This window comes from Mobula hypostoma, chromosome 23, assembly GCF_963921235.1.
Source record: "Mobula hypostoma chromosome 23, sMobHyp1.1, whole genome shotgun sequence".
Lineage (NCBI taxonomy): Eukaryota > Metazoa > Chordata > Chondrichthyes > Myliobatiformes > Myliobatidae > Mobula > Mobula hypostoma.
Window position 1 is genome coordinate 17,935,755 of NC_086119.1, and position 25,339 is coordinate 17,961,093.

Below are 25,339 nucleotides of genomic sequence, written 5' to 3' on the forward strand. Positions count from 1 at the left end.
TAACGAGACCCTGGAAGCGCTGCGCCCCCACAAGTCGGTGGGAGTTTTGGAGGTCTGGTCGCAGGACCAGCCATAGACGCACAGGGTGGAAAGATACGGTTGGCGGGAAGCTGGTGTGTGTCCGCCCTTGCCTGGGTGCCGGGTTCACTGCTGAAGAACGATCGTGTCTGGAACAGAGGGGTCACAGTCGGTGACCTCAGAAGACATTACAAAGGGCTCGCCCGAAAGCTAACTGCGAGGAATATCGAAGGTCTGTTTGGAATCCGATTTGCATATTCATTCGTTCTCTCTCTCTCCCCAACGGCACGACGGCAATTACTGCAAACTGAACTAAACTGAACTCTGTCACTTGTGATTGAACATTTTACCCCCTAGACTGCGATAGAGCTGATTGACCCTATTATCCTAGTTCTGTGTACATGTGTGTTTATTCATTGCTAACCTGTTGCATTTATATCCTTACTATTAGAGTACTGTGTTGCTTATTTCTTTAATAAAACTCTCTTAGTTCCAGTAATCCAGACTCCAACTGAGTGGTCCATTTCTGCTGGTTTGGCAACCCAGTTACGGGGTACGTAACACAAAGAATGTATAAATTATACAACCTTGAGATTTGTTTGCTCACAGGAAGCCACAAAGCAAGAAACCCAAAAGAACCCAGTTAAAGAAAAAAAATAATAAAAATAAAAATAAAATGCCAACACCCAATACACAAGAGAATTAAAAACACAAATCATGCAAACAACTGAAATGAACAAGACAATATTCTGAGCCAAAAATTGAGTCCTGAGATCTGAACTGCCTGGAGCAGGCCCAAAGCCTTGTTTATCAGTTCATCATATTAGTTTGCATGGAGCACAACAGTCAAGGAAGTCTTCATAGAGTTAATGCCATAGAGAGAGAGGAGTGACCATTGCAGAGAATGAGTGACATCGGTTCTCACTCCGAATCCCGACACCTTGTCTTTTCAATCTACCTGGGCCGACTTTTAAATTGACCAAACAATGGAACAGAGAAAGACTATGGCGCCCTGGAGAGAGGCTCTGGCCCCTAATCTGGGCCAGCGTTTAAATTGTCTATACAATGTATCGTACCTCGCACTGGGCTGCAGCGTAAAGCTCTGGCCTAGACCACGCCACCCAGCAACTCGCTCTGGGCCTAGATTTCGCCACCCAGCTCAAAGCCACTCTCAAGCTCTTCAAGTAAGCTTGATGCCCTGAGCAAACCAACCTTGCACCGGGCCAGTTGAATGGGCACCAAATCTCCTATATCTGGCCCCCAATTTCTCCTTTCGTTGCCCAGAGTGATCCAACCTCACACCTGGACCAGCTGTACAGGCATCAGAACTCCATCTGCAACGATTCTGCCACACACCATCTTGACTTATCCCTCAAACTCGCCTTGCCATCGCCCGCCCCTTCACTGTTTGCTGTGCTAATTTAACACAATTTACCTCAGAAAAGGTATTTCAAGTGATGTTTTTAGTCGGATTTCTTAATTATTTGACTATCAGAATGCTGTCACACATGTTCAGTAGCGCCATCTTAACTGGCAAATACTCTGGAGTGTGGGAGAATAAGGACAGATTCAAAAGAGGTGTACAATATTATGAGGAGTATCAATAGGATAAATACAAGCAGGATTTTCCACTAAGGTTGGGTGAGCTTAGAACTGGAGGTTGGAAATTAAGGGTAAAAGATAAAATATTAAAGGGGAAGCTGAGTGGTGTAAGTGTAGAACAAGCAACCTGCAGAAGTAGTGGATGAGGATTCAATTGCAACATTTAAGAAATGTTTGGATATATACATGGATGCAAGGGTGGGGAGGGCTATGATTCAAGTATAGCTGAATGGATCTGGGCAGAATAACAGTTTGGCATGAACTAGATGGGCCAAAGGGCCTGATACTGTACTGTATTGCTCTATGATTCTATTTAATTGTAAGTATACAAAAAGATTAAACTCTATACCTGAGTTCCAGTCTGCAGTCTGGTTACTGGAGCATGGATTTTTATCCCCTTTAGCTGAATCACTTCTACAGCCACTTCATCCTTTTTGTCAAAAAATTTGAAGTTATTGACAAAATTTAATTTCATATTAGTGCAGCCTGTTGTAAATTGTTAGTTAATCTACGTAGATTTCCATAGGCATATGCATGTCCAAACCAACTTAAAATATTGTTTGCATACAATTTAATAAATAATCATTCAGCTTCACATTGACAATCCCACTCTTCAGAAGTGTAGTGGCATTGTATGGTCACAAAAGGGCAGGAAAACAGAAGATAGCCATTACCAAATACATAAGGATGACAAATTGCTGTATATGTGCAGTACAGCACGATTTCATTCGTGACTGGGGTTTGGATTTTTTTCTGAGTGGGAACTGATGACCTTTAAAATACAGCTGTTCTTCCAGCAGCTTAACAAATGTCTAGCCTTCAGGTTAAGAGCCTTGGCTGGAGCCATCATTGCTGTTATCAAATTTACATTGTGCACAGCCTGATATTAGACCTGGCGCTTTGCAAATTCCCAGATTTCAATTTAATGTCCTAGATCTTATGCTTACATAAGTGCTGAAAAACAATTAATGCATGGTTAGGTCTCCAATTTGCATGATAAAAACAATAAAGATTTAAAGAAATTTACCTTTCAGGTACTCTCTTTTTTTTACTGTGGATCGCTGCTACAAATTGGACATAGTATTTGCAATGTCAATATACTAAATCTCTAATGACTGAAAATCACCTTAACTATCATTTGAAAGCATTGGTAACCTTGGACAATAAAATATCTCTTGTATCAATGTAGCTGAAACACAGAGGTCAATTAGGATACACTTTCTGCGCCGATCTACTGCAAGGATTGCTCTAAGCCACTTTATCAGCTTCCTATTTTTGAAATGAGTCAGTCACATTCTTCAGATCATCAAAATGCAAATCAAATTGAAAAAAATGGCATTTCACTATGAGCGCTGAGTATGATTTCTGCAGAGAAATGATAAAAAGTTAAGTTTTTTAAAAAGTGGTATTTATTCTGGATACAGTGGCATGCAGAAGTCTGGGCACCCCGGTCAAAATTTCTGTTACTGTGAATAGCTAAGTGAGTAAAAGACGAACTGATTTCCAAAAGGCATAAAGTTAAAGATGACGCATTTCTTTAATATTTTAAGCAAGATTACTTTTTTATTTCCATTTTTTACAGTTTCAAAATAACAAAAAAAGTGCCCGAAGCAAAAGTTTGGGCACCCTGCATGGTCAGTACTTAATAACACCCCCTTTGCCAAGTATCACAGCTTGTAAACGCTTTCTGTAGCCAGCTAAGTCTTTCAATTCTTGTTTGGGGGATTTTGGCCCATTCTTCCTTGCAGAAGGCTTCTAGTTCTGTGAGATTCTTGGGCCGTCTTGCATGCACTGATCTTCTGAGGTCTATCCACAGATTTTCGATGATGTTTAGGTCGGGGGACTGTGAGGGACATGGCAAAACCTTCAGCTTGCGCCTCTTGAGGTAGTCCATTGGGGATTTTGAGGTGTGTTTAGGATCATTATCCTGTTGTAGAAGCCATCCTCTTTTCATCTTTGGCTTTTTTTTTTACAGACAGTGTGATGTTTGCTTCCAGAATTTGCTGGTATTTAATTAACTTCATTCTTCCCTCTACCAGTGAAAAGTTCCCCGTGCCACTGGCTGCAACACAAGCCCAAGGCATGATCAATCCACCCCCGTTCTTAACAATTGGAGAGGTGTTCTTTTCATGAAGTTCCGCACCCTTTTTTCCCCAAACATACCTTTGCTCATTGTGGCCAAAAAGTTCTATTTTAACTTAATCAGTCCACAGGACTTGTTTCCAAAATGCATCAGGCTTGTTTAGATGTTCCTTTGCAAACTTCTGATGCTGAATTTTGTGGTGAGGACGCAAGAAAGGTTTTCTTCTGATGACTCTTCCATGAAGGTCATATTTGTGCAGGTGTCGCTGCACAGTAGAACAGTGCACCACCACTCCAGAGTCTGCTAAATCTTCCTGAAGGTCTTTTGCAGTCAAACAGGGGTTTTGATTTGCCTTTCTAGCAATCCTACGAGCAGCTCTCTCGGAAAGTTTTCTTGGTCTTCCAGACCTCAACTTGATTTCCACCATTCCTGTTAACTGCCATTTCCAAATTACATTACGAACTGAGGATCGGCTACCTGAAAATGCTTTGCTATCTTTCTATCTTCTTATAGCCTTCTCCTGCTTTGTGGGCATCATTTATTTTAATTTTCAGAGTGCTAGGCAGCTGCATAGAGGAGCCCATGGCTGCTGATTGTTGGGACAAGGTTTCAGGAGTCAGGGTATTTATAACGCTTTGAAATTTGCATCACCTGGCCTTTCCTAATGATGACTGTGAACAAGCCATAGCCCTAACAAACTAATTAAGGTCTGAGACCTTGGTGAAAGTTATCTGAGAGCTCAAATCGCGGGGTGTCCAAACTCTTCCATGGTGCTCTTTTCCTTTTTTTCACTCTAAAATTGTACAAAACAAAAATAATACACTAATCTTGCTTAAAATGTTGAAAAGAATGTTTCATCTTTAACTTTATGACTTTTGGAGATCAGTTCATCTTCTACTCACTTAACTGTTCACAGTAACAGAAATTTTGACCGGGGTGCCCAAATGTTTGCATGCTACTGTATAATCTAAAAGTAGAGTCACAACTTAGATAACCTTTCTAAACTGTTATACAAATTCTTGAGGGAAAGTAATTTGCCAGAGCTCAGGGGAACAGCTGGGGAATGCGAATGATATGATTGCTCTACAGAGTACTGGCATGGGCTCATTTTGGACCGAATGGTGTCCTGTGTTATTATGATTTTACAAAAGATTATTTTCATGATAGTGTTGTGTAAAATTGAATGCAAACATTCCAGTAACAGAAAATTGGAAAGTCTAAAGTGACTCACTTGTTTTTGATTTTGGAAAAAAATTGCAGTGAGCCTCTAATACATAAAACAAATAATAAATATAACCACAAGTCATGATATATAAACGCTGGGTATTTGGGTAGACGCATGCTTTATAGCAAATTCAAAGGCAAAAATAGCATTACCTGAGAGAAAACAACCACTCTTCCTGTGTCATCATCAACAGCCTGGATAATACCAGTCATTTTTGCAGTTCCTATTGCCAAGGCAGTAAGCTGTCCTAATTTATTTACTTTAGCAATAGTCTTGTTATTAATGGAGAAATAAATATTGGACTGTGGTTGTGGACCACCTTCAGGCATCACCTGCAATTAATTGCAACAAAATTAGAAAATGCATTGTGCTTGTAAAGAATTGTCAAAAGTACTTTCATGTATCTAACTAGAAAAGTACAGTTTTTGATGCAATGCGCTTTTGGATATACAAATGAGAGTCCCACTACAATTTAAAAATAAAGCAGCCAGTTTCTAACAAACTTTCTTATTGCTCATTGTGTATTTGTTTCCCTTTCCTTCAAATCCTGCTGGCTGTCCATCGACCTCAAGCTCACCTGAGGCAGCACAATTCTTCCCACACCTCATTCTTGACTTTTACTCTGATAATATGATCTCAACCTGAAATCTGTACTAATTCTCTGTGGCTTGACCTGCTCAGTTTCTCCATTGGTTTGTTTTTTTTTATTCTCTCTCCAGATTCTAGCATCTGCAGTCTATTGAGCCTCCAATGCTTTAAGACACTCTGGCTGACTCTAACATGGAAACAACTTGCTGGGTCTTCTGTGTGTATTGGTAATTGGTTGACAATTAATTATTGTCATATATACAGAGATACTATGAAAAGCATTAGTTTACATGCCATCCAGACAGATCATTCCATATACAAGTACCACGAAAGAAAATAAACAAAATACAGAAATGTTATAGGGAAAGTGCAGTACAGATCGACAATTAAAGTGGAAGGGCCATGAAAAGGTTGATTGAGTAATCAAGAAGTTATATTCATCTTTATCATACAAGGGGTCTATTCAAGAGTCTGATAAGAGTGGGATAGAAGCCATCCATGAGCCTGGTGAAATGTGTTCTTAAGCTTTTGCATCTTTTGCCTGATGGGATGGAGGGAGAAGAGGAATGACCGGGGTGGAAGGGTCCTGGATTATATTAGCGGCTTTCCTGAGGCATTGAGAAGTATAGACAGAATCAATGGAAGAGAGGCTGGGCTGCATTCGCATCTCTCTGCATTTTTTTGCGGTTTACATCCAAGCCTTGGAAGCTTTCGATGAGCCCAAAGACGATCATTACTTCAACCATGGAAAAAAAATCCTTGTCCTCACCTCAAAGCAGGAGAGAGACCCATCCTCCAGAATGACCTTCTGTCCAGGGTGAGAAGTGACATACCACTTTGACAAACTGTGATTCTCAAACAGAATTGCAAAAGGCCAATTTCTTGTTTGATAACTTCTCTTGACAAAATGCTTAGAGCAGGACATTGTCATATGAACACCTCGCCACAGGAACAAGCATAAGGACTGCAAGGGATCTACGTACATCACCTGCCCCATGACAAGTGCTGATGATTGTTGGAGGAGCTATTGCTTAGTTAGATGTTATCTTCCTCTACCCAGCTGCAAAATCTTAGTAAGCAACAGAGGCACTGGTGCAAAAAGATCAATCTAAACTCTCAAAGACATCACTATGTCTCACTGATAATCTGACAACTCTTACCCTTACAGTAATGGTGAAGTGTACAGTTTATAGGCTGCCCTGAATTCTGTCATATTTGATACCTGTAGGAAATTTTTGGTTTCTCACCCAAGAAGAATCAGAACTGAAGTGATGAGAATGACTGGGAAATCAAGGAGCTAGTTAATCATGAAAATTCCAAGCACTATAAATCCACATATTAAGATTCTCAACCATTCTGAATCTACATTGGTTCTCAGTTCTTTGCATGCTATGATATTATACTATTATTTAAAAACATTTAGTTTTATGTCATAGCTAACTTCTGCATTTGTGCAATAAATAAGCATTCTGATTTTACTTGGTTCTGCTAACCTGTATCATACTACCAACGATCAATGTCACTCTCCGTGGGATTAGTTTAAAAGGTGGAAATACCTGGAGCCAAAGAAAATTGCAGTTTAGTATGATGAGAGATATACAGTATATTACAAAGCCTGACTAGTCCTTACTTTTTAAGCATGAGAAAATATGATGTATCCAATTTATTAAAGTATACATTATACAGCATTCATATCTTTAAGAAAGCAACATGGCTTTTTGACACTAAGATCAAAAGTACAATTGACAAATTAGAACCCTAATCGTGAGGTTGAATTTGGCTTGAGACTCTAAAAATCAATAGGGTAATAAAAGCAAATACTGTCCTACCTCAAAAATAGCTACTTTAAAAATCTTAATTTCCCTTTACCGTGTACTATTTTAGTCAACACCTGGGCAAAATATTGTATTTTATAACTGTGTAATGCTTTCACGAAAAGTATTTTTTTCAGCAACTGGTCTGTCATCTGTAGCTTTCAATTTGCTCTTCTACATATAAACAAAAATTAAAATACTGTGAACACTGGAAGTCTGAAATAAAACAGAAAATTCTAGAAATAGTCAGGTCAAACATTTTTAACAGTGACTGGGCAGACATCCATACATCAGGATAAAATGGTTGACAGAGAATATAACAGCTGGTATATGGTCCTTCCACATCCTTGCCTCTATACTCTCTTAAAGCTTATTATATCTCAGATATTCTTCAGCTATGATAGAGGACTATCAACCTGTAACTTCAACTCCTTCTTCCTTCATAGATGTAATCTGAATGCTAACTTTATCTTTTCTAAAGCTGAATTCCTGTAAAAACTCTGAAGAGTACTAGGGTGGAAATTTGGCCAGTTGGAATCCCAGCCAATGTTCTGTTTGGGTCCAATTTAATAATACAGTATAGCAAAATTGCTACCAATATGGAAGTCACTGTAGCAAAGGGGTAAAATATAATGAGTTAAATACCCCCTGAAATACAAAATCTATATCTGCTAACAGAAAAAACAGGGAACTCCACAAAGATCTTTTTCCAAATTAGTACAGCCAGGATTCCTAACAAAAAAATGTAAGGAAATCATGAAAGAGAGAAGTGTCCATTAATATAGTCCAATTTCTACTACATGATTACATCCAGGACCAATACCTGGCATCTATCATGAGAGAAAAATTGGTTGATGACTCATGTATTGGTCCTGTCATTACTTGCAGGTTGTAGGACATTAAAGGAGCAGTTAGCAATTTTCAGTTCAGCAGAGGGAAAATGAAGCCCCAAATCTCATTACTACTGCTGTTATCACTTGGTGAAATAATGGAGGAAAAACTGTGCCTTTAGCTTTAGAAGCAAGCTTGTGACAGTACCACAAGCAAAATTACTGAGCAAGATACTGCTACTCTGTTGTTCAAAGAAAGTGACAAGCAAACTCTGCAAAGCATTCTCAGCTAAATTCAGTGCTTTCTGGCTCAGTAGCTAAAGCAGATGTATAGACAGATGCCAAATCTAGCTAACTTTCATTTATAAAATGTGAAAGAAAGACACACTTACCTCAATTTGACGTGGAGCAGAGCTCAGCTTTCGACCATTTTTGTCCCTGACACTTGCTACAAGAGTTGTTTGCCCTAAGGTCATAGCTCTCATTATGTAACTTGCAGCACGTTTATCCAAGTTAGTAATTGGTCTGAAAAAGTTTTTTTTAAATTAAGGAAGTATTTGTACTTTACAACATATTCCAACACTTTCTCAGAACTACAATTCTTTGACAAGGACTATTTGAGGGAATGCATCTATACATAACCACCATTAGTGCAATTGATATTGTATTGTATAACTGGCTGGAAGAAAAGAAAATTTGCTTATATGCAGGAAAGCCACGTCCAACCTTTCAATTGATGAGCTTCCTAAAGCTCTATACAAATTGTCAACAGTTCTATGGTGCAGGTAACAAACTTCTTCAGTTGTATTTTGCTAAAACTAATCAGTACATGACACTGATGTACATTGCGAAAGAAAACAAATCATGAACCATGAATATTGGAATTAAGTGCATTCATAACATTACACTGTGCAGTGCTCTAATGACCTAATAAACTGGAAAATGTATATTCTCCCTCTATCTTTTATCTATTATTTCTCTTTGATCTCACTTCCATTTCCCACTTACATTTTTAACTTGTTTCACTCTTGTGCATTTGTTTCTTTCCCTCAACTGACTACAGACACTGAAGTACTAGGTACAGGACTAGGATACAGGCTGAGGGCAAGGACATGGACACGAAAACCGGGAACCCGGAACAGGACTGGACAAGAGAGCTAGGAGCCCGGGCTTGGATTCCGAGCCAGAGACTGGACAAGGACCCAGTACCTGGGTCTTGCCTCTGGCTCGGACCCCAGAACTAGGCAAGGCCGAGGCTTAGCAGGCAGGCAGGACGAGGCTGGAGCCTTCAGGCTTAAGGCTAGAGGCGAGGCTTGGCAGGAGGCAGGAGGCTGGAGTCTTCAGGCTTGAGGCTAGAGGAGAGGCTTGGCAGGAGGCAGGAGGCTGGAGACTTCAGGCTTGAGGCTAGAGGCGAGGCTTGGCAGGAGGAAGGAGGCTGGAGTCTTCAGGCTAGAGGCTAGAGACGAGGCAAGGCTTGGCAGGAGGCAGGAGACTTGAGGCGAGGCGAGGCAGGAGACTTGAGGCTTGGCAGGAGGCAGGAGACTTGAGACTTGAGGCTTGAGGCTTGGCAGGAGGCAGGAGACTTGAGGCTTGAGGCTAGGCAAGAGGCTGGAGTCTTCAAGCTTGAGGCTACGTAGGCTCCTCCTGGGCAGGGAGCTGTTCACCTGGGCAAAGTGCGGATCATCACCCGACGGAGGCATGGAACAGGTGGCCATTGCTATTATGTTTGCTGTTGTGTGCTGGGGCAGCAGGCTGAGGGTAGCAGACACCAACAGAATCAACAAACTCATTCGTAAGGCCAGTGATGTTGTAGGGATGGAACTGGACTCTCTCACGGTGGTGTCTGAAAAGAGGATGCTGTCTAAGTTGCATGCCATCTTGGTCAATGTCTCCCATCCACTACATAATGTACTGGGTGGGCACAGGAGTACATTCAGCCAGAGACTCATTCCTCCGAGATGCAGCACAGAGTGTCATAGGAAGTCATTCCTGCCTGTGGCCATCAAACTTTACAACTCCTCCCTTGGAGGGTCAGGCACCCTGAGCCGATAGGCTGGTCCTGGACTTATTTCATAATTTACTGGCATAATTTACATATTACATATTATTATATGGTTCTATTACTATTAATTATTTATGGTGCAACTGTAATGAAAACCAATTTCCCCCGGGATCAATAAACTATGACTATGACTATGACTAGGAAAGGACAGAACAACCGCAGGTAACAGCAAGATGGCCTGGCTTACCCGACGGAGGCAAGGGACAGAACCAACCGCAGGTAACGGCAAGACGGCCTGGCTTACCTGGGCGGAGGCAAGGGACAGGAAGGGAGCTAGGTACAGGGTGGCTCCAGGACAAGACTGCAGGCGAGACGAGGCGAGAGTTTAGACAAGGCAAGGCTTCAGGCAATGCAAGGCGAGACGAGAACTTCAGGTGAGGCGAGAGTTACCGGCAAGACAAGGCAAGGCTTCTGGCAAACAAAGGTGAGATGAGAACTTCAGATGAGGTAAGAGGTACTGGCAAGACAAGGCAAGGCTTCTGGCAAAACAAGGCGAGACGAAAGTTACTGGCAAGACAAGGCAGGGCTTCAGGCGAGGAAACAGGAGGTAGAGGAAGGGATACAAGGAGTAGGACAAGAACAATCCAGCAGCCACGTCCTGGTCTCTGAAGGTATTTATGCAGCCAGCCCCAACGAGCATCAACTGACTCAACTAGAGATCAACAAGAACAGAAACAGGGTAGACAGGAAAACCTGGAGCAAGGGTCAATGGACCGGACCATGAACCGGAATACGGACTTCACGGACCGGACCATGACATACTGTTAGAATTTCTCTTCTTTTACTTCCTGCATGAAACTTTAATTTGTTTCTCTCTAAATTTTCACATTCCTTTTACTCTTTGTCTTTCTTGTCTAAAATATGTGGAATACTAGTTCAATTGTAGAGTTGCTGCCTCACAGCTTCAATTAATGGAAGCCAAGAAAGCTACAAATGCATGACGTTAGTGTGAAGTAGATGTTAAATGGCAGACCTAGGATCTTGTTAAGAGGTAGAGAACTTGGGTAAAAAAGCTTTTAAAGCAGGAAATAAATAACTGGCAAAAATGTATCAAAATGCACATCTGCTTGATCTGAAAATGAAATTATTAGTAGCATTAAAGAGATGAATATATCTTTTGAAACAAATATAGAACAGAGAACAATATAGCACAAGAACAGGTCCTTTGCCCTCAAAGCTATGCTGAACTAATTAGTAATCGAAACCAGCTAAATTAATCCCTTCCGTATACACAATGTCCATATCATTCCATTTCCTGCATATTTTAAGAGCCTTTTCAACATTTCTATCATATTTGCTTCCACCACCAATAGCCACTTATCACTCTACAAAAAAGAACGAGCCTTGCACAGCTTCTTTCAACTTACCAACCCCCCCCCCCACCACACCATCTTAAATGCATTTCCTCTGGTATCAGATACTTCAACCTGGAAAAAGATACTGGCCGTCTATGTTACTCGTAATTTTAGAAGCTTTTATTAGGTCACTGCACATCTTCTACTGTTCCAGAGAAAACAACCCAAGTTTGTTCAGCCTCTCCTTGGAAGTCCTCTAATCCAGGCAGCAACCCTTTCTGCAGCCTCACCAAAGCCTTAACATCTTTCATATAATGGTGCAACCAAAACTGAATGCAATACTCCAGACATGGTCTTGAACACATTTACTCGACTAATAAAGGGCAGGCATGCTCTATGCCTTCTTTACCATCTTATCAATTTGTGTCGCCAATTTCAAGGAGCTATGGACATGGACCTAAAATCCCTCTGCATGTAAACGTTGTTAAGGATCTTGCCATTAACAGTGTGCTGCTCTTTACATCTGATCTCCCAAAGTGCAAAACTTCACATCTGGCCAGGTTAAGCTCTTTCCGCCATCAGATTTCAACCCCATTACTGCACTATTTATTTTTAGTATTATATATATCTACTCCAACACCAGCAATCTTCACATCGTTGAAAAACTTAGTACCCCACCCACTTAAATTTTCATCCAGGTCATTTTCACATGTCACAAACACCAAAGTTCCCAGTATGGATCCCTGACGAACGTCATAGTGACATACCTTCTGCTAGAACAAGTCCCACTCACCACTACCCTCAGTTTTCATCAATCACCTTTGTTAGCTCCTTGAAAAACTCAAGGTAAAAATGAAAAGGTTAGCAATATTTGTCACACATACACTGAAACATCGAAATATAAGTGAAATGCTTTTTTCACGTTGAGGATGTGCTGAGGGCAGCCTGTAAGTGTTGCCATGTTTCTGGTGCCAACATAACATGCCCACAACTTACTAACTCTAACTCATATGCCTTTGGAATGTGGGAGGAAACTGAAGCACCTGGAGGAATCCACAGTCATGCGGGGAACGTACAAAGTCTTTAGAGACAGTACCAGAAATTGAACCCCGATCTTTCAACTGCTGATGAAGTAAAGCATTACGTTAACCGTGCCACCCTTAAGTTAGTAAGACATGACTTACTCTACACAAAGCTGTGAAGACATGATTACTTAGAACATGATTTTCCAAAGGATCATAAATGCTATCCCCAAGAATCCTATTCAATTGTTTCCATATCACTCATAAGAGACTCATCAGTCCTCAGTTTCCAGGATTATCCGTATTTCCATTCTTGAATAATGAAACAACATTAGCTACTTGCCAGACTGTAGGAACCTTGCCTTTGGCTAGAGAAGATATGAAAATATTGGCCTTTCTCAATAACCTGGGTATATCCCATCAGATATTGGGGATTTATCCACCTTAATGTTCTTTAAGAGACCCAACACTACTTTCTTCTTTATCTTGAAATGGCTTAGCAAATTAGCATGCTCCGCACTGGATCCTGTCTCCCTATCCTCCATGACGTTCTCCTTGGTAACTTCAGATGGAAAATACATATTTAGGACCTCACCCACATCCTTCAACTCCAAACAATATTGCATCCTTTACCTTGAGTGGTCCTGCCTGCTCCCTAGTTATCCTCTTGAAGTACATACAGAAAGCTATGGGATTCTCTTTAATCCTAAAATACACCCATTTTTCATGGCCTCTTCTGGATTTCCTAATTTCCTTCTTGAGTTCTTTTCTGACTTGTTTATAATCCTTAAGGGTCTGTGTGATATTAGCTTTGTAAACCTTATATATTTCCTTCTTCTACTTGACTAAATTCACCACCTCTCTCAACATCCGAGGCTCCCTTACCTTGCTGTCCTTGTCTTTCCTTCTTACTGGAACATACTTGTCCTGTAGAGTTGACCTTTAAGCACTCTCCACATATTGTGGATAGAGCTAAGGAAACGCAAAGGTAAAAAGACCCTGACGGGAGTTGTAAACAGACCCCCAAAACAGTAGTAAGGATGTGGCCTAAAAAATTACAACAGGAGATAGAAAATGCAAGCCAAAAGGTCAATACGCTGATTGGCCTAATCTCAAATAATAATGGGACAGCCTACAGAGAAGAAGTCATCACCATGACACAGTGGTGTCAAGAAACCAACCTCTCTCTCAACGTTGCAAAAACTAAGGAACTGGTTATGGACTACAGGAGGAAAGCAGTCAGGCTAGCCCCTATTGACATCAATAGATCTGGGGTTGTGAGGGCAAACAGCTTTAAATTCCTCGGCATAAACATCACCGAGGACCTCACGTGGTCTGTACATACTGGCTGTGTGGTGAAAAAGGCACAATAGCGACTGTTTCACCTTTGACGGCTGAAGAAGTTTGGTGTGGGCCCCCAAATCCTAAGAACTTGCTTAAGGTAAAAGAAGCTTTAGGTTTGAATTCACCCTGAAATTTGAGAAGGAGAAGGCCAAGTCAGATGTATCAGTATTATACTGGAGAAAAGGGAATTACAAAGCCTTGAGAGAGGAGTTGGCCAGAATTGATTGGAAAAGAACACTGGCAGGAGTGACAGCAGAGCAGCAATGGCTGGAATTTCTGGAAGCACCCGTGGCTGACAAGGGAAATTAGGGATAGTATCAATTCCAAAGAAGAAACATACAAATTAGCCAGAAAAAGCAGCACACCTGAGGACTGGGAGAAATTCAGAGTCCAGCAGAGGAGGACAAAGGGCTTAATTAGGAAAGGGAAAAAAGATTATGAGAGAGAGCTGGCACGGAACATAAAAACTGACTGTAAAAGCTTTTATAGATATGTGAAAAGAAAAAGATTGGTTAAGACAAATGTAGGTCCCTTACAGTCAGAAACAGGTGAATTGATCATGGGGAACAAGGACTTGGCAGACCAACTGAGTAACTACTTTGGTTCTGTCTTCACTAAGAAGGACATAAATAATCTTCCGGAAATAGTAGGGGACAGAGGGTCTAGTGAGATGGAGGAACTGAGGGAAATACATGTTAGTAGGGAAGTGGTGTTAGGTAAATTGAAGGGATTAAAGGCAGATAAATCCCCAGGGCCAGATGGTCTGCATCCCAGAGTGCTTAAGGAAGTAGCCCAAGAAATAGTGGATGCATTAGTGATAATTTTTCAAAACTCTTTAGATTCTGGATTAGTTCCTGAGGATTGGAGGGTGGCTAATGTAACCCCACTTTTTAAAAAAGGAGGGAGAGAGAAACTGGGGAATTATAGACCAGTAAGCCTGACATCGGTGGTGGGGAAACTGCTAGAGTCAGTTATCAAAGATGTGATAACAGCACATTTGGAAAGCGGTGAAATCATTGGACAAAGTCAGCATGGATTTGTGAAAGGAAAATCATGTCTGACGAATCTCATAGAATTTTTTGAAGATGTAACTAGTAGAGTGGATAGGGGAGAACCAGTGGATGTGGTATATTTGGATTTTCAAAAGGCTTTTGACAAGGTCCCACACAGGAGATTAGTGTGCAAACATAAAGCACACGGTATTGGGGATATGGTATTGATGTGGATAGAGAATTGGTTGGCAGACAGGAAGCAAAGAGTGGGAATAAACGGGACCTTTTCAGAATGGCAGGCAGTGACTAGTGGGGTACCGCAAGGCTCAGTGCTGGGACCCCAGTTGTTTACAATATATATTAATGACTTAGATGAGGGAATTAAATGCAACATCTCCAAGTTTGCGGATGACACGAAGCTGGGCGGCAGTGTTAGCTGTGAGGAGGATGCTAAGAGGATGCAGGGTGACTTGGATAGGTTAGGTGAGTGGGCAAATTCATGGCAGATGCAATTTAATGTGGATAAATGTGAGGTTATCCACTTTGGTGGCAAGAACAGGAAAACAGATTATTATCTGAATGGTGGCCGATTAGGAAAAGGGGAGGTGCAACGAGACCTGGGTGTTATTGTACACCAGTCATTGAAAGTGGGCATGCAGGTACAGCAGGCAGTGAAAAAGGCGAATGGTATGCTGGCAATCATAGCTAGAGGATTCGAGTACAGGAGCAGGGAGGTACTACTGCAGCTGTACAAGGCTATGGTGAGACCACATCTGGACTATTGTGTGCAGTTTTGGTCCCCTAATCTGAGGAACGACAGTCTTGCCATAGAGGGAGTACAAAGAAGGATCACCAGACTGATTCCTGGGATGGCAGCACTTTCATATGATGAAAGACTGGATCGACTAGGCTTATACTCGCTGGAATTTAGAAGATTGAGGGGGGATCTTATTGGAACGTATAAAATTCTAAAGGGATTGGACAGGCTAGATGCAGGAAGATTGTTCCCGAAGTTGGGGAAGTCCAGAACGAAGGGGTCACAGTTTGAGGATAGAGGGGGAGCCTTTTAGGACCGAGATGAGGACAAACTTCTTCACACAGAGAGTGGTGAATCTGTGGAATTCTCTGCCACAGGAAACAGTTGAGGTCAGTTCATTGGCTATATTTAAGAGGGAGTTAGATATGGCCCTTGTGGCTAAAGGGATCGGGGGTATGGAGAGAAGGCAGGTACAGGGTTCTGAGTTGGATGATCAGCCATGATCATACTGAATGGCGGTGCAGGCTCAAAGGGCCGAATGGCCTACTCCTGCACCTATTTTCTATGTTTCTATATCTTATAGCCTTATGTCAGATGTTAACTTGCCCAGAACAGATGTTCTCTAGTTCCTGCGAATACTCTCATCATTTGCCCTGTTCGAACTTAATGCTCTCCTGCAAGGCTCATACTTATCTTTATTTGCAGCTATCTTAAAACTTAAGGAGCAGTGATTACTACTCCCTTAATGTTCTCTCAATGAAAAATCAATCACCTGGCCCGGTCATTACCCAACACCAGATCCACTATGGCCCCTCCTCTTGTGGGACTATTTACATATTGATTTAAAACTCTTGTGGATGCACCTAAAAAAATTCTGCCCCATCTAAACCTCTTACACTAAGGAAATCCCAGTCTATATTAGGGAAATTGAAGTCACCCACTGCAATAACCCCTGTTGTTTTATCAGCTTTGCCTAATCTGCCTACATATATACTGTATCCTGGTGACTTCTGGAGATTCTGTAGTATAATCCCATCAGATTGAATGCATATTTCTTATTTTTGAATTCTACCCATATGGGAAGGTCCCTGTATGATGTTACTTCTGAGTGCAAGGATTTTATCCCTGATTAATAGCGCAACTCCACCTACCTCTACCCTTTTACCTCTTCTCAATCTTTTTCTAAACATAGAAACACTGCAATATTAAACTGTGATGTTGAATCAGGTTTGTGAGTCTGGCAAGTGAGACAAGAAATGCTAACTGCAAATGAGTATATTAATCATTATTTACAAACAGTAAAAATAGCGACCCAACATTCATGATCCTCAAGCTGCAAAAACTACAAAGATGAATATTCAACTAACATACTTAGTTAAAAGCACAAGCAGCGCATAACTTCCCAATGGCCAATTGCACCACTTGCCTTAAACAAAGGAAGAGAGGGAACCTCCTACATGTGCTCTCTATATACCAAAGATATTTGAAACTGGACACCAACCAGCTAACCAATGGGAAAATCAGCTGCAGTTTCTAAACAAACCAATTATGACAGAAGCTGCTTTCAACAATCAGAATAAGCCCCCATCCCCCACAGGACATAAGCAGCTATTCAAATATATACGCAAACAACAGGAATTCTGCAGATGCTGGAAATTCAAGCAACACACATCAAAGTTGCTGGTGAACGCAGCAGGCCAAGCAGCATCTATAGGAAGAGGCGCAGTCGACGTTTCAGGCCGAGACCCTTCGTCAGGACTGGCCGAAGGGTCTCGGCCTGAAACGTCGACTGCGCCTCTTCCTATAGATGCTGCTTGGCCTGCTGCGTTCACCAGCAACTTTGATGTGTGTTGCTTATTCAAATATATACAGTATCTTTTGTCTGGTGTACTTAAGAAGTCTACCTAAAATTGATTTTTTAAATAACTGAATATGGCTTTGTACTTACTCTAAGATGACAATTGGGGAAGCTGCCTGCAGGGTTATATTCATGAACTGAAAGTATCTGTTCAGAAAGCATTTCTTGAAGTAGTCCAGGATTCTCACGTTTACTACAGCAGATTTTCCAATTTCAATCTGAGGAAAAATTAGGCAATGAAATAACTTATTTATTTACTGCCTTACCTGCATTTTTCAAACATTTTCCCCTTTAAATTCTTTTGGAGCCTCCCCTACAAAAAGTAGTACGAATTATGTACTACAAACAGTTGTGGATACGGCCCCATCCATCATAAGTAAAGCCTTCCCCACCATTGAGCACATTTACACATAGCATTGTCACAGGAAAACAGCATCCATCATCAGGAATGCCCACCACCTATGTCATGCTCTCTTCTTCTTGTTGCCATCAGAAAGAAGGTACAGGGACCTCAGGACTCACACCACCAGGTTCAGGAACAGTTAATACAGCTCAAATATCAGGGTCTTGAACCAGTGGGGCTTACTTCACTTGCTCTATCAATGAACTATTCTCACAATCTCTGGACTCACCTTCAAGGACTCTTCATCTCATCTTCTTGATATTTATCGTTAATTTGTTCATTCATTTATTTGTTTATTATTATTATTTTTTCTTTCCTTTTGTATTTGCACAGTCTGTTGTCTTTTACACACTGGCTGTCTGCTCTGTTGATCTGCTCTTTTATTGATTCTATTATGGTTATTGGATTTATTGCGTATGCCCGTAAGAAAGTGTATCTCAGGGCTGTATATGGTGACATATATGTACTTTGATAATAAATTTATTTTTTTTAGATTATGAGACACTCAGTCCTCTTTTATTGTCATTTAGAAATGCATACATGCATTAAGAAATGATACAATGTTTCTCCAGAGTGATATCACAGAAAACAGGGCAAACCAAAGACTAACACTGACAGAACCACATAATTATAACATATAGTTACAGCAGTGCAAAGCAATACCATAATTTGATGAAGAACAAACTATGGGCACGGTAACAAAAATCTCCAAGTCCCCGAGTCCCTGATAGCAGGCAGCAAAAGGGAGAAACGCCCTGCCATAAACCTCCAGGCACCTTCAACTTGCTGATGCCTTGGAAGCAGCCGACCACAGCCCACACTGAGTCCCTCCATCCGAAAACTTCGAGCCTCCGACCAGCCCCTCCGATACAGCCTCCTGAGCGCCATCCTCTGCCGAGCGCCTTCAACCTCACCCCGGCCGCTGAAACAAGCAAAGCCGAGGATTCAGGCCTTCTGCTCCGGAGATTCCGGTTACCACACAGTAGCAGCGGCAGTGAAACGGACATTTCAAAAGTTTCTCCAGATGTTCCTCCGCACTCTCACATCTGTCTCCATCAAATCAGAGTTGTGCACGGTCCCCTACTTGACAGATTACAGATATCATTCACCAGAGAGGCCGCGCGCACTGCTGTCGCGCCTTCATCTTCTCCTCCAATTTATTTTGAACTTTGGATGTGAGCTTCTTTATTGAGACACACTGTAAATTCGACCGATCTTGGAGCCAGAAATTTCAGTTTAGCAGTAGGTTTCTACAATGGACTGAACGGCTTCTTTCTGCCCTGCTAGAATTCTATGTGACTCTCAAGAAATTAACGGGCAAGCCTTGAATATAATTTTGGTGTTCTTGAAGATTTAGATGTGAAAATATATCTTTTACTTGGTCAAAAATTAACCAACTGTTCAGACGAGGTAGCAGATTAGTATTGTACATTTCACAGTACATTATGCTTACCTTATGAATAAGATCCAACTCAATGTCCAATATATCTGATACATGGATCTGTGCTCTGGCTGGACCTTTACAGGTCAGGCAAAGGTCATATGCTTTCATTGTCACTACTCCAGGATGCAGTGGCCTTATCTGCAGCAACAAGTGGTATCAGTATCAACATAGTCAATAAAGGTAAAAATAAGTATTTTTTATAACCTGATACTAACTTGTACATAATTTTTGGCTTCTACGTATGTGGTCGTCAAGATCTCGGAGTCTGTGGTATTAACGAAAAAATATCCCGAGCCTTCACTGAAGTAAATCACTTCCTAAAGAAAAACAAAATGAAAGTTACTGACTCAAACTCAAACACGAGGAAATCTGGAGATGCTGGAAATTCAAGCAACACACATAAAACTTGCTGGTGACAGGCAGCATCTCTTACTAGCTCTTCTTTCAGTTAGTCCTGACGAAGGGTCTCAGCCCAAAACATCGCCTGTACCTCTTCCTAGAGATGCCGCCTGGCCTGCTGCGTTCACCGGCAACTTTTATGAAAGTTACTGAGTTTGCTTCATTTGCTGATAGAACATAGAAATTTACAGCACATTACTGGCCCTTTGGCCCACAATGTTGTGCCAACTATGTAACCTACTCTAGAGACTGCCTAGAATAATATGCAGATATCTAATATGCAGATTTAATCTATAATGTTTTCATAAACTCACACAATATTGTTCTATAGTAAATCACCAGGGTTTTTCAAGATGATTCTTTTGAAGAGGGAGAAATGGACAATTCTTTAACTTAGTGGCTCCTCACATTTCTGTGTTCTCCAACTATAACAGCTGAGTGTAGACTGTCACACATAGGGAAGATATTATGGGTCTCCTGTAATGGCATTTTTTTTAACCTGATCCAGTCTGGGTGTATCCTGCAGTACACACCATCAAGCAAGCAGACTGCATTGCTGATTGGTTCATGCTGCACAACCTTGGCAATAAAGTACCATGGTCAGTGCTGAAGGAGGAAGAACAAGGAGACTCGGAGATCAGGGACATGAAGCAGAACTTGTACAGCAGTAGAAGCAAGAAAATAATATATATTAGTTTTTTTTTGACAGGGGTTTACCCTGGCTTAGCATCATCCATTTCAGCTCCTGGCCAAGTTGAGGAAGCAATAATTAGTTTTGAAAAATAAAAACTCTTATGCAAACCAAATAAAACCTTCTCTATTACAATCCTTAACAAGACAGTACACTGATTATCATCCAGGAGAGTGCAGATGTGTAAAATCCACTCATATTCTATAATGCAAGTCTAACTACACTGAAAGGAACATTAACAATAATCCCTTGACCTAATGACCCGAACAGTTTTGATAAAACCTCTATTTAGTAGTGAGCAGTATCTTGTTTGAACAGAAATCAGCTCTGCATACAATATATTAATGTTGGAGATTCTCCACTCTGCAAATCTAAATATTGGTCAAGTTTTGAATCCTTAGGACTACCATGGGTAAGGAATTGAATGATCAACATCTATCTCTGATGTCCTTACCTCTGCACAGGGTGCAAAGTTACGCAGCCTGATACCTTCCTCTTTCATAATATTGTACCTGGGTTTTGATGTCCTAATACAATGCTCCCCACGTAGCTGCAGTACGAATGCTGCTCCCTTTCACTGAGACTGCTTAGATGCCCTTGAGGATCCTCCTCAGGGCCAGAAGAAGCAGTCTAGGATTGCTGGTTGTTAGGCACAGGTGATGGTCCGGCTTGAGATAATGTAGTAGGAGATTGTTATCCCCATGAGAGATGGCATCAATATATTGAAAATTAATTTCATGCTAACTACAAATCTCCATTTCATTACAATATCTCCACAATACACCCTACCAAGAAAAATAAAACACAGGTTGTGTTGGAGTTCTGGGGTGAGTCCTAAATCCATGATCTTCTGATGCGATTCAATAGTTTTCTTATGAAGTATAATATCAATGTTTCCACATTTATAACATAATGGCAAATTTAGGTCAGCTACAAGAAATTTTCAATAAATTTACAAAACCATTGTTAAATTTTTCTCATTTTGAAAACAAATAAATTTTGAATGAAACAAATTGTAAAACAGGATTATCATAATCCACCGGTGGCTTTATTTTGTGAGTTGTTCATAGAAGGTAAATATTAACTGCCTAGTTCCATCTGGAAACAGATAATGCAAATTTAGTAGAGCTCCAGACCTCAGTACATTGTAAAAAAAAATGCCATGTAACAACCTTACAGTATGCCCTTACACTTCACTTTAATTTTCTTGATCACTTGCTTAGGATTAGATCACAGGTTTTTAAAGGGTGGTTAGGTGGAATTCAACTTGAATGAGATTTGAAGATTTCTAAAGCTATTTTGTGCACTGTGTCTCTAGACTCTGTTTCACAAAAGAAATCTTGAATTATGTTCTTTAATATTTAAATGAATGTCCTACCAAAATATCAGGATGATTATATACAGTGAGGTTTCTGGGTACGAAGGACACATCATCCACCAGCAATAAGTCAATTGTGGCTGTTACTGACACAAACAAATCATTCACCTGCAGAAAACAAAATATATATATTTTGACAATGAATTATATGAATTCTAAACATAAAAACATAGAAAACCTACAGCACAATACAGGCCCTTTGGCACACAAAGCTGTGCCAAACATGTCCTTACCTTAGAAATTACCTAAGGTCACCCATAGCCCTCCATTTTTCTAAGCTCCATGTACCTATCCAGGAGTCTCTTAAAAGATCCTATCATATCTGCCTCCAACACCGTTGCTGGCAGCCCATTCCACACACTCACCACTCTCTGCGTAAAAAATTACCTGACATGTCCTCTGTACCTACTTCCAAGCACTTTAAAACTGTGCCCTCTCGTGCTAGCCATTTCAGCCCTGGGAAAAAGCCTCTGACTATCCACACGATCAATGCCTCTCATCATCCTATACACCTCTATCAGGTTACCTCTCATCCTCCGTCGCTCCAAGGAGAAAAGGCCAAGGCCAAGTACATTATTAAAGTAAAACCGAATCCCTAGAACAGCGGTCCCCAACCACCGGGCCCCAAAGCATGTGCTACCGGGCTGTGAAGAAACGATATGATTTGGCGATAGGAGTCAGCTGCACCTTTCCTCATTTCCTGTCATGCACTGCTGAGCTTGAACGAACGCGAGGTCATTACCCGCACGTCATCCATGTCAGCGTGGGAAGGAGATCAACTCCTCGAGCTTGCAAAAGACGGCGAGCTGAAAAGTATGTTTGACATAACATCTCTGCCGGCATTCTGGATCAAAGTCAAGACTAAATATCCTGAGATAGCCACGAAAGCACTGAAAACGTTGCTTCCACTTCCAACATAACTCTGCAATGAATGCAACGAAAACTAAATTGTGGAATAGACTGGACAATAAGGAACCCCCTTCGAGTATCGCTGTCTCCCATTACCCTTCGATAGGACCGTCTTGTTGCAGGGAAACAAGCCCAGGGCTCCCACTGATTTCGGCGATATTGGTGTGTTGCAATGATTTTATATGTTCATATGGGGAAAATATGTGCTGTGTGTTTAATATCCAAACATTACTTAAAATGTTATGATGCTATTGGCTTATAAGTGACTTATATAACCACATAACAATTACAGCACGGAAACAGGCGATCTCTGTCCTTCTAGTCCGTGCCAAACGCTACTCTCACCTAGCCCCACCGACCTGCACTCAGCCCACAACCCTCCATTCCTTTCCTGTCCATATACCTATCCAATTTTTCTTTAAATGATAATATCGAACCTGCCTCTACCATTTCTACTGGAAGTTCGTTCAACACTTACTTCAAGCTCCCCTGATAATTGACATCACTATATTCATGCGAGGAAAATATGTGCTGTGTGGTTAATATTAAATTCGTTAGATAAACCCTTTTAGAAACAAAATTGAGTGTATTAACCACTTATCATTTATATTCCGGTCGTGATTAACACCCCCTGAACAGAATCACCAAAAACGATTTGCAGAAAAAAAATCGGCAGGTACACGCATGTGCACTGGTGCCTGCGCAAGGCGTCATGGTCATTGTAGTCTTCCTCTGGGTAAACACAATGTATTTGACTGCTAATCTTGTCCGTTGGCAACCCTATCTGCAACCCCCCTGCCCCCCGGCCCCAGGTCGGCCGGTCCGCAAGAATATTGTCAATATTAAACTGGTCTGCAGTGCAAAAAAGGTTGGGGACCCCTGCCCTAGAACAATTGGGTGCTAACTCGTGATGCTGAAAAAAAACATTGGGATTGCAATGTGTGATTAAACTGCCTCTTTTGTCTGGTCCAGGAAACATACAATATTAATTCTTATTCCTTATTATCATGTTTTCAGTTACTAGTCAGCATTAGTAACGCTGGTTATTACCTCAGTGTGGATCCATAGCATCTCATTTTAAAAGTAGCTAGCATAAGTTAAATTTAGTTGGTGCTGATTGAAGCCATGCTTAAAAGGGAAGAAATTTGTGTTTGCAATCACTGATGGAAGGCATTTCATCAGGTTTTGGCAAATTGCTGAAAGATTTGGAGTACTTTAATGGTAATGAATGGTCCCAACAGCAACAAAACTGAATGTCACTCAGTTTTTATGATTTATAAACTGATATGTTTTGACATCAAAGCTGTGTTCTGTCTAACACAAAAGGCAGGAAATCGCCAGTTCAAAGAATAAAGTGGTGGGTGTAACATCAGGAATAACAAACCAAAAAAGAAACACTGTAGCATCTCAATGACACGCCTTGATAAATATTATTAGAGAACTCATGAGGCTCTGGAGTTAAAATCTCAATCCTTGATATGCAGAAGGTTAGACTACTTGGCATCTGCCTTAAATACGCCCATGATTCCCGCTAAGAAATTTAAGATAGATTGGTCTATTTAGGCTGTTTTCTTTTTCTCATTGATTTTCCTCCCTCAATCACGTTACCTGAAGGCATTGACTCCAAGTTGGAGTAGTTATAACATCACATTCTCAAATGGGCTTCTCAAACAAAATATCTGTATAAAAATTTGACACTAGCCTAATCTGATGTACACTTACAGCTCAGGTTGCTGGTTAGCCAATAAAAAAATTAATCAGGCAATATCATTCAGGAGCTGGAAGAACTCAGTGGATCAAGGAGCATCTGTGAAGGCAAAAGGGTGATCAAATTTTTGGGTTGAGACCCTGCATCAGGATTCAGAAGGTAAAGGGGAAAAAGCCAGTATATAGAAGTGATAGAGACGATGAGACAAAAGTTTGGTGATAGGCAGACAAGATAATGGGCAAAGCCAGGCTGGGCTGGAGGGTGGGTGGCGGTGGGGGAAGAGAGTGTCAAGATGTAAGCTGGAAGCTGGTAAGTGGAACCAGATATTCTGCAAAACTCAACATCCCCATTGCAGACAAAGCACAACAAAGCTCAGGTGCTCTACTGGACTCAAGATGGCATTGTGGACAGGTAGTTCTTTCCTTTTCCATCCCATCCCATCCCCATCAATTGACAAGACTCAATACTTCTACCATCAGTTTCCATCTCAAGTTTCTTCTCACATGACTCACCGATTTTCCCTCCTTTATTTGGTTCCACTTATCACCTACAGGCCTCTAACACTACTCTGCTCCCCACCTGGTTCTATCTGCCTAATATTCCTCCCCCTTATGTTTCCATGTATCATCTGCTTGTTTTGTCTCAAAACTTCCCTTCCCATCTCCTACTTAGCTCCAATTGCTCATCATCCCCCACCTCACCTGGTTCTGCCTGTCACAACTTGCCTCAGTCTTACCCGCTCTTCTAACTTCTACATACTGGCTATCTTTCCTCTACACTCCCAGTCCTGATGCAAGGCCTCAGCAGAAAATTTCAGTCATCCATCAGCCACACAAATTTAATTCAGAAAACACAATTAGTATCAGAACATGCCATAAGAGATAGAAGAAAAAGTTCATTTTAAATTCTTCCAATAC

The 25,339-nt window shown here is 41.1% G+C and overlaps 1 protein-coding gene across 1 annotated transcript in view; it reads right to left on the minus strand.

Annotated features, from left to right (window-relative positions):
- The window catches only part of LOC134336991 (nuclear pore membrane glycoprotein 210-like), a 146,805-nt gene that overhangs the window by 46,235 nt on the left and 75,231 nt on the right, over positions 1-25,339 (minus strand). Inside the window, exons 19-26 of the mRNA XM_063031734.1 lie at positions 21,806-21,913; positions 19,553-19,654; positions 19,347-19,475; positions 17,581-17,708; positions 8,553-8,685; positions 7,010-7,072; positions 5,081-5,260; positions 1,970-2,050 (exon numbers count right to left, since the gene is read on the minus strand). Coding sequence (XP_062887804.1) covers positions 1,970-2,050; positions 5,081-5,260; positions 7,010-7,072; positions 8,553-8,685; positions 17,581-17,708; positions 19,347-19,475; positions 19,553-19,654; positions 21,806-21,913 — 924 coding nt within the window. The remainder of the gene's footprint in view (positions 1-1,969; positions 2,051-5,080; positions 5,261-7,009; positions 7,073-8,552; positions 8,686-17,580; positions 17,709-19,346; positions 19,476-19,552; positions 19,655-21,805; positions 21,914-25,339) is intronic.